Here is a 10,868-nt window from a genome sequence, read left to right on the forward strand (position 1 = left end):
GGAATTTTAGATTCTATTTAGTCGTGTAATAAACAAAATGTTTATCTAAGAACCCTCAAGAAGTAATCTATCGGGATCTCTTCATGATTCTCAGGTATAATGTTTAAGGTCAGGACTGTTGTATTGCACTGAGGTGGTCATGGTAAAAACACACCCCCTTTGTTTTTCCTAGCAAAGTTCCAGTATCTACTAGGTGCGAGTATACTATGGGTAACCAAAGATTGCATGGCTAAGCAGTCTTTGGTTTGGTTCAGTGCTGTAAAGCACCCTATGCCACTGTCAAATGATGACTGGAGCAGGATTGAGGCGTCAGCACAATGACACCAGGGATTGCCCCACCCTGCCATCTGCTGCCATTAACATAATCCACACAATGAGAAAAATCAATTGTCTCAGTGCATATCAAAGACATGCCAGCTCAACTCAACAAGTAAATTAAACATTAGGGAGACTTATCTCAAATTCCATGTTAATGCCGACCAAGGAATAAAGCTCGGGAGTATCCCCTCTAAATACTACCACCACCAATACCAAAATACTAAATTGATCTAATTATTTGTTTTATTTATTTTTGAAATGATTAACTTCTGAAAAAAGTCAGGTTAATACAATTTGAAATCTGAAATCCAGAGAGATTTACAAAGTTCAAAATCAGAGTAAGTGGCATGAACCCTAGTCAACAAACGACAGTTATGTTCATTTCAGTGGTGAATTGTTGAATCGCAATTTTAGAATCAGAATATTTTTTATTGCCAGGTATGTTTGCACATTCAAGGAATTTGTCTTGGTTAAGTTGGTACACTGAAAGCAACATTATAGAAACAGTTTCAATTATTTCAACTACTAGTTTCAACTATTTTCTCAAATCTAAGCAAAAAAGAAAAAAAGTATACGATATGTAATATACAATGTACACTATAGAGTAGACTGTAGCAGCTGGTATAGCAACAATCCCAGAGATCTGTCCAAGGGACAGTGGGTCTTTCTAATGAGAGAAGGCACTGCAAAGCAGAATGCCCGCAACACTCCAGATCAAACAAAAGTCTCATGGTGCACGGCTCAACAATATCATGAAACTGAGAAAACAGCCAGCACACAATAAATGTCCAGAGCAACAGACACGTTTCAAACTAACAGGTCTTCCTCAGCGTTGTAATGAGCCTCATTCCTTGTGTGGGGGGGTTGGGGGTCAAGCATCACAAAGAAGTGGTCCTGATCCCATATACAGTACACCCAGACACCAGCTTACAGTATACAGTCCCTTGTGTACGGTACATATAATTGTATGGTCCTGGAGGCCAGTGAGGGGTCGGGGGCTTTTGTAGGGGGATGCGGTGGGAGTAGGGGGTAGTGAACTTGTTTGTGAAACTGTTCCCGTGGTGTGTGGAAGTGGTATTGATAAACCGGAAAACAACATCAGCTGTAACCGTTGTCCATCTGGAACTAAGCAATCTTAGTCTATGGCATAGACTATGCCTATGCCTTATTTCTCAACTGGTCAATCCCTGAGGTAGATTGTTTCATTGCACACTCTAATAATATATTAATAAGAGATCATTTCAGGAAGCAGTCATGTTCTTAATGAGTTAAATCTGAAAAAGAACAGTACAATCTTGTAGTATTCATCTGTCCACAGTCTTCATACAGCATGGTACTCCTGCCTGCAATGACCAACAAAGAGAGGCTCTGCCTGGACACCACGCCTCAGAGAGGAAGAGAAATGGAACGATAAAACATGAAAATGGATTCAAATGTCTGTGTAAACAAACTGAACAGACCATGGTAAATATACACATTTTGTTAGAAACTTGCTGTAGCAATGTATAAAAGGTCCTACATCATGGAAAACCCAACTACCTCAGCAGCTTGCACCGGAAGTCCTGCAACCGAGGGAAAGCCTTCTCCACACTAGAGGTTTGCTTCTCATCACTCCACAATCTCTCTGCTGCTGCACTTGCCCTTGGCCTGAGGACACAACCAAGGAGATAGAGTAACTTAAGTAAACTCTGCAGTTGGTGTATGTTGAGTATTGTAGTGATTTCATTTCTCACTCAATCAGGTAGTTACTGTAGATGTATTAATTATCTCTGCCAGGCCTAACGCTGGGCGGAGATTATGTTTTCACCCCTGTGTGTGTCTGTCTTTATGTAAGCGACTCATCTCGGAAACGTCAGGACTGATTGGTGCAAGCTTTTCGCGCCAGCAGGCCATGGAAGTACCTACTGTACCCTTATCAGATATGGTACGTTGAGTGATGCAGTGATTTAATGTTTCTCACTCAATCAGGGAATTGGATTCATTAACAATGCAGTTATGGTACATTGAGTGATGCAGTGATTACATTTTTCTCACTCTCACTGACTCTCACCAAAGGCGTGGAGAGAGGTTGGTGGCGTCAACATATTCTCCCCACATGCAAACCTCTCCCCCAATAACTAGCTTCTTCTGTTCCTCTGTACCTGTGAAGGGAAAGTAATACCTGCGATTAATAATGTATTGTTAACACGATGGAGTTTCACATGGCTTTGATACCTGGATTACAGATCTGTTAATGAATGAGGATATCCAGTATACAGTGTGGTTTGAGTATTATTGTATGCATGGTTTGGCAAGGCAGAGAGATTCTTCACAGCATTCACATTTACCAAAGCACAGCAAATCATCACTCAGACAATAACACGGCCAAATTCATCCAGTGAATATTTTAACCAGGCTCTCGCTCAATTTAGCACGTTGGTTCATGGTTTTAAAACATGTATCTTGATTAGGTCTGGGTTTGCCTAGCGGGAAATTATCATTAGCAGTAGCTGTGCCTGCACAATCGAATAGTCTCTGGTAGTTACGCCAGTCTTGGCCATAGGTGATGCGGTTGATATAATAGCGGCCATGCACCAGTCTGACAATGTGGTCAACTTTGGTAATCCTGCTCAGCTCTGCCTTTGTACTCAGAATGAAGGTCTTTCCAGATGTAGACTGTATCCTTGGGGATCTGACCAGGATGACAAACAGGACATTGTCTGGCCCTTCTGTGTAGTAGTGATTCATACTGGCTGCCATTGATCAGTGTGTCTGACTACTGGTATTGTTTCCTCTGCTTATATTCAGCCATTTGGTTTAAACAAAATCAATCTGGTGGCCTCATAGGTACATATCGTGATTGTGTTCATGGTGCCAAGCATCTAATGCTTTAATGCCCGTGAAACCAAAGGCATTCAACTAGATTTCAAAGCACTATAGGGAAAAATATTAGCAAACTGAACTGTTTGTGTCATCATCATCTCAGCCATCAAGTGACCAGTGTAAAGATACAGCAGCGATTAAAATATTTCAAGTACAGCAGCTCAAATCTATAGTTATCGTCCAACCGAATTTGAATGTATACGGTTGTCAGTGGTTAATGCAAATGTGTATTTAAGTGCCAGTAATTTGGCAATTTTCATCCTCCTGAAAGCTGTTCATAAATGATGTTGCCGTGTTCCAAGGATGCACTTAATTTTAGCAGTGTAACCATTTTAACTTATACACACTAAAGAGTAACACTAACACATTGTCCCATAGATTCTTAAAGGCTATACAGCAAATAGCTTACAGTCATTTAGACTTTATTGCCCCCTGGTGGTATGAAACTACAAAAACACCAAAAATATTGCCACTGTAAAGTCAATATTCAGATGGAAATCAAGTTTTACCACAAAAGAAACATCAATGGTATTCAACACAAAACAAACAAAACACCACTCCACATAGATTGTGCTCTGACCCTTAAAGGCGAGGGGCCACACGGTGTAATACCGGGCCCAGTCGTGTGTAGGCCCAGGCTGGTCCAAATACCATGGAGAGGCCAGAATCACTCTATGCCCTGCGTTGGTCACCCTGCGCACCTCACAGAGGTAACACCCGTCTTTCCAAACCTCCACCACTGATAGGCACCTGTGCTGCAACAAAATCCTCTAGTCTGTCAGAGATACAGGTATATCCATCCGTCTGTGTGTGTGTGTGTGTGTGTGTGTGTGTGTGTGTGTGTGTGTGTGTGTGTGTGTGTGTGTGTGTGTGTGTGTGTGTGTGTGTGTGTGTGTGTGTGTGTGTGTGTGTGTGTGTGTGTGTGTGTGTGTGTGTGTGTGTGTGTGTGTGTGTGTGTGTGTGTGTGTGTGTTACGATACACATCTGAAGGTGATGTAAGTGAGGGTCTACTGTGATAAATTTATACAGTTCAAAGTATCATGTTACAAGATAGGGTTTGCTGTCTTATTTGTCCAACACAGCTAGCTGATCATTTGCTAGTATGAACAGAACTTACCCGTTCATGGGAGTCAAACACATCTTGCCACACAATGGATGTCTTGTTGAGAGCTGAAGTTATGTTCACAATGCTGAAAATATAGATAATGCCATAAACTTTAACAAATGTCAACGCCCTAACCTGGTCACTGTCTGCTGGTTGTTATTCTTACTTGCTAGCGACTGACCAATACATTGGTCATTCATTCTCATATTTTTGTTACTTAGGGCTTGATTTTCTTGACCAAACTGTTAAAGGATAAGTGATATTTGCTTTGTTAAAATAAGTGTTAGATAGCTCTATAGTATAGTAGTAGATAGTACTCATTGCTATAGAGTGTTTGTTCAGTAACATTAGTCTCCATGTCTCTCCAGATCTTTATTAAACAGAAAATGCATTTTCAGGTTGGGATACCAATTGTATCCAATCAGGATAGAGAACTCACACAGGATGCAGATTAAACAAGTGGAATTGGAAGTGATGAAGTGATTTAACCAAATAAATATCACTTACCACCATACCTTTAAGAATGTAATTTAGATGTTATTTACACAGATGCTAGGTTCATTGTTTACCTGGTATCATATAGATTATAATTTAGATAGTATATTGTTTAGACTGATGCTAGGTTATGTCTCTTTGCATTCTATGTACTGTATGTGATTACCTTGGTTATTGTAAGTCGCTCTGGATAAGAGCGTCTGCTAAATGCCTAAACTGTAAATTGTAAATTACATTATGGTGCTTTTCCTTTGTTGAACTACTTACGTCTCCATGTAGTATGATTCCAGCTTGGTGTAATCACTTCCAAACCCCATCTTCTGCATGAAAGCCCGGACATAGGGGTTGGATTTCCTATGGGGAGCAAATTATAGTGATCCAAAACATAAGGCCCTGGCCTTTAAAGTCATTAAAAGAACATCATGTACTGTACTGAGCTAACATTGCTGTTGAATTCTGGCCTACCAGCAGGTGAAGTTGACCTCGTCTCCTCCTAAGTGAATATAGGAGTCAGGGAACACAGAGGTCACTTCCTTAAAAAGGCGGGTCATGAACTGGTAACTAGAGTCCAAAGCTGGGTTGATGGGGCCAAATATCCCTGAGGGAATACCCCCTCTGTAGCAGGGAGTTAACAGGTCAGGCTGCCCTAGAATGAAAGATGGGGGAGATTAAAAAAACAATCATTGCACCCAACAAAGACATTGTTTAGGTCGAAACGTTGTCATCTGTCTCTAATTTTGTTGTAGTTATATGAGAGCTTAGAAGTCGGTTAGCAGATCTTTTTCTTTGAAGTTTAATTGCCTTTTTTATCCAGCACCCGTAGATTATGTGTGTGCACCACCTGGACTGCATCAGATAAAAATAAAAATAAACCTTAACTTGATTAACTTATCCTACATTGAAATTAGCTAATGGGCGGACCACGTCATCACGTCACTATGACTCAGCCATAACCATATAAGGAGTTCCCAATGCAGCTACGCCGTGTCATCATGGCATCAGCGGCCCGAAGTAGCATCAGTAGTAGCAATGACAAGTACCTATCTCAGTAATGAACTGAGATAGGAAATTTAGGAGTCTTCTGGACGACAGATAGGCGAACTCAGTTAGGATTGTAGAGTATCTGTGGTCATTTACAGTTGTGTTTGAACTAACAAGAAACACTGCTACAGCATATAGCATATGGAGATGATCCAAAGAGATGACGTTATTAGCAAAGAAACATATAACATAGTAGTTTGAAATCTTACCTTTTCCCCATGACTGGGTGTGACCGGGTGAGTCAAACTCGGGGAGGACTCGGATCCCTCGTAGCCTGGCATGTGAAATCACCCTTCTCACATCAGCCTGTGTGTAGATATGAGTCATCGGGTGGAAAGCCCCCTGAATCAGAGCCAAAGGTCTTTGTTAAGGGTGGAGGCGATCTCACAGTATTTTATGACAAACATAAGTTCATGATAAAAAATACATTAAAACATTCTCGGTCTTGCGTCATGAATAGTAGGGGTAATGTGTTACGCAATACTGAATGTTATTTATTCTCTCTCTGCTGTGGCTGTCCTCTCATCTTACCTTATCACTGAGGCCTGGAAAGGTCCGGCTCTTGTAAGGGAATGAAGGGTCATCAACTATGTGCCAGTGAAACACATTCAATTTGCTGTAGGCCATTGCATCCTGACAAGAAAAAAAGTATAATTGAAAAGATTTAGTATGAATGTACTGGGATCCAAAAGTTGGAAGATATGTAAAGGGGTAAACATGGGATAAGGAAATATAGCAGTTATCAGAAAACAGAGACCGCAAGGAATAATTTGAGATACAACAATGTGACTCAATCTTTTATAAATATATATATATATATATATATATATATATATATATATATATATATATATATATATATATATATATATATATATATATATATATATATATATATATATATATATAATAACCATTATGAATTGAATCTTGCATTCATCATTATAACCGCTCCCATTTTCAATCATGTCCAATTTTTTAGCTAAATTTGGAGGAATATTTAGCTTTAAGCAACAATTTGCTAATTAAATGAAATATGGAAAATATATTCACCCAAGTAATAAAGTAATAGCACTGCATTAGTGTGCAAGATGCTGAGACTCATCTGTACTGTCAATGTGATGGGAGAATGCACTGTTTTCCCAAGATGGGATGTTGGCAAAGTATCTGCACAGTGCATGGTTGGAATTCAACTGAATTGCAATCAAATAGAGATATATGCCATGCCATTTCTGGGAATTTACCATAACATTTCTGACACTTCGCAATGCTTGAAGCTCCTTGTTGAATTCTATATGTGTTGTTATTAAGTTTTTATTACCAGGGTCTTTAGGATGGTGTTTAGTGGCAAGTAATGACGGGAAGTGTCCAACATAAGCCCTCTGAACTGGAAACGGGGGAAGTCCTCTATCTCAGTCTTGTTAACAAAAAACTAGAACAAAAGATAAAAATTAACATTTGTCCAATCCTTAGTTTTGGAGAGTTGAAGGTTATATTGCCAGGATGGGTAAAGTTATATATACACAGTAACATCCTGAGTGTACATTTTACTCTGAAATAGTACAGATGTAAGGTTATCAATTACATTCTCTGAGTTACAAATGGATAAATTAACACTGAGGATTTTACCGTGTACTGTACCAATATAATTTCTGCATTCAACATTGCATTGTTCTACTAGTTTCAAGATTCCATTTGGTTTGTTCAGTTTGAAGACTAATTTATGATTATGACTTAAAATTATGGTTACTTGAATAAATACTTACTGTGCCAAAGTCATCTTGATACACCAGCTGACTGAAAGTTTCCAAACCTGGAGTTAATTAGATGACATTAGGTTGACAAAAAAAACTGCATGCATGGACAACATTTAGACACATTTAAAATATGGATACTAAACATTAGCTAGGCTGATTAAGAGGACTGGGTGAAATGCACACCTGGACTACAGAGAGCCATAGGAAGAGTGAAAGAATGGTCACACACTTGCTCTGAAGCAAAAATATCCATTGATGAGTAACATAATTAAAACCAGCATTTCAACATCATGACATGCTGATGAAATGATGGTTATAGGGTTCTAATTAACATAAAGTGAAATGCTCATTTCACTGATTAATATATTGGTTTTGGTCTTTTTTAATTTTCACATCATCTTTACACTTTAAAGTCTAAATCTCATGTATATAACTGCTGCAAATGTGGACCTACTGTGAAAAGACATTTATCTTTTCACTTAAAAAACGTTTCAGGATGACAATTCAGTTCAAGTTCTAGAGACACAATCTCAATATATTTTAAACGATTATGATCTCAACATGGCCATGAAAAGGCTTTCCAATAATGTAAACAACCATCAAAAACAAAACTAAAGAAAGAAACTATAACGTTGGAGTTGCACAAAAACCTTTTTAGACTGTAGACTGTGATGTGACAGTGGCTAAATTTGAGGAGGTCAACATCACCTGCTGGTAGATTCTGATAGTTCTGGGGGGAAAAAATCAAATACAGATCATGACTACCTCTCAGCGCACCCCAAACAGTCTCTGCATTCAGGAACGCTTTCCCTGCGGATACAATCAGTGTGTCTGGAAGACAAAAACAAGCACATCAGGCTACATACTACTGTGAGCCCTAGGCTGCAATGTTTTAGAGCAAGCCACTTGTAGCTTGAGCAAGTTGAGCAAGTTCTTAAGACTTCTTTGGTTAGAGTAGGTGGGTCACTACTTACATCTTTCTGAAGAGTTTGCATTTGGGTAGCTCTCACAGTCATCATGGTCCAAGCTAACCACCAATGAAAATGGTTTGGCATCATGTGATGACAGGCCATCACTTACTACTGGTCACAAAAATGAACATTATAAGACTGTAGTTAACTGCTACAGTACATATATATATTTATTTATTTTTACATTTAAAACAGTTTGCTAATGTTTTCAGAGGATGGGTCTGGCCGATGAATGACCACTGCTCTGAATGACACACAACTGCTGCCTCTACAAAGGCCATTGATCTACTTTAAAAGCAAACAGAATGGGCATAACAAAACCACGTTTCTAAACAGCAACACTCATACAAATGTAGTTAAAGGTGGTAGGTGGTGTAAGTGATATTTCGGTTACAACAAAAAGGTTTTTTCTTTGTGAAAACTCTATATTAAGTGTTTGTTCACTAACAGGGGTCTTCATCCACTCTCCATGTTCCTCCATATCTTAATAAACAGAAAATACAATTTCATCCAATCAGGAGAGAGGCAACTGTGAGCTTGTACATCTGCTATTTTCAAAAGATTTTTATATATTTTATATATTTGAAAACTTGTGAAATGGAACATTCTGCATAATGAGTGCTTGTACTTTTGTACTCCACGTATATTTTTATACAAATACTTGAATTCCGGAGTATTTCTACATTCCACTTTTGATACTTTTACTTAAGTAAAATATTTGAGTTGCCAACTTTTTCCACCACTGCTGAATTACATTGATGTATCACCTGATAATTTTATTCCAGCCAAATTTATATTTCCATAATTTCCTTGAAAACCGACAGCATTTCTACAACATTAACCATACCTGAAATGTAATCTGGAAAAATGAGAGAGAAGTATCTCTTGAATGCAGCGTCCAGGACAGAACATATCTGAGTGGAGGATGAGTTCCTTCTTCCAAAGTTAAACTCCTTTGGATTGACTGAATATCGCTCCATCGAGGTGGTTAGAGACTGAGGCAAAGGCCATACTCCCGTCACTGTGCTCAGACATAACTGTAAGAGAATTATGAACAAGAAACTGACCTCTGGATTGGAATAATTCGACATAATTTACACTATCTATTTTCCAAGGTCCGTTTGCCACTCAAAGCAACCACTCTGGAAGGGCATTCATTCACATGTGTGTTGACCCAGTCAGGTCACGGGGTCAGGTGCTGCACAACAGTTATAGTCACATGACCAAAAAGCCAGTGGTGTAAAGTAACTAAGTAGATTTACTCAAGTACTGTACTTAAGTACAATTTTGAGGTATTTTTACTTAACTGGAGTATTTCCAATTTTCAGTACTTCTCTCAGAGGCAAATATTGTACTTTTACTCCACTAAAATTATTTGTAGTAATTTTAGTTACAAGTTACTTTGTAGATCTTGCTTATTATTACAAAACATAAATTAACCACTTCAGCCCTTGAAAATAGCTATTTGAAAATAGCATCTACAAGCTCACAATGCGTTGCGACGCATTGTGAGCTTGTAGATCTACTATTTTCAAAAGATGTTTTATATTTTATATATTTGAAAACTTGTGAAATGGGACATTCTGCATAATGAGTACTACTTTATACTTTTAGCACATTTTGAATTCCGGACTTTTGTTTGTAACAGAGTATTTCTACATTGTTGAATTGATACTTTTACTTAAGTAAAGAATGTAAGTACTTTTCCCACCATTGCCAAAAAGCTCAGCACAAAGTATGATAATTCATTCATTTTTAAATAAATAAAATCATCACAGCGAAGACAAATATACAAACATGACTTAAGCTTTCACGCATAATTAAGCATCAAATAAAAACTATATTAAACAAAAGAAAAACTGAAACAAAATGTGATATGATGATATATTTCAGTAACAGTAGTCTTAGTCTTATAATATTATTCTTATTCAACTGTAACCTCGCGTCACCAGGCTTTCCACGGGTTCTCGGGTTTTCATTACGAGATGTGATCGCTGATCATCATTACCCACTGTGTGATCCGGTCTAGAGCCCGCCTCCCATATCCGGTAACACAGGGGTCTACAACATTTTCAGGCCAAGGACCCCCTAGCTGAGAGAAAGATGAAGCAGGGACCCCCTAGCTGAGAGAGATATTGTATAAAATTGTGTTTTAGATTACTTGGTCTGCTCTTTTTTCCCTCTGCAGTCTGCACCTATACCTCTTTGCCAAAAATAGCCGATCTAGTGTTGTGAGCTTGTAGATCGGCTATTTTTGGCTAAAGTTCTCCTCAGAAAAAAGGGATGCTAGGGTTCAAGTGGTTAAGGTAAAACAAAAAA

The 10,868-nt window shown here is 38.5% G+C and overlaps 1 protein-coding gene across 1 annotated transcript; it reads right to left on the reverse strand.

Moving 5' to 3' along the window:
- Positions 1-933: 933 nt before the first annotated feature.
- hexa (hexosaminidase A (alpha polypeptide)) lies at positions 934-9,529 on the reverse strand (the record flags this gene model as incomplete). The annotated part of the gene is made up of 14 exons (XM_084059586.1): positions 934-1,703; positions 1,858-1,965; positions 2,369-2,459; positions 3,761-3,935; positions 4,298-4,370; positions 5,048-5,134; positions 5,246-5,426; positions 6,031-6,163; positions 6,353-6,454; positions 7,143-7,253; positions 7,588-7,634; positions 8,344-8,409; positions 8,553-8,657; positions 9,397-9,529. 14 exons carry the CDS (start codon positions 9,527-9,529, stop codon positions 1,640-1,642), a joined length of 1,476 nt encoding a protein of 491 aa, XP_083915712.1. The 3' UTR covers positions 934-1,639.
- Positions 9,530-10,868: the final 1,339 nt, after the last annotated feature.

Source organism: Gymnoscopelus microlampas, assembly GCF_963454915.1.
Source record: "Gymnoscopelus microlampas genome assembly, chromosome: 6".
Lineage (NCBI taxonomy): Eukaryota > Metazoa > Chordata > Actinopteri > Myctophiformes > Myctophidae > Gymnoscopelus > Gymnoscopelus microlampas.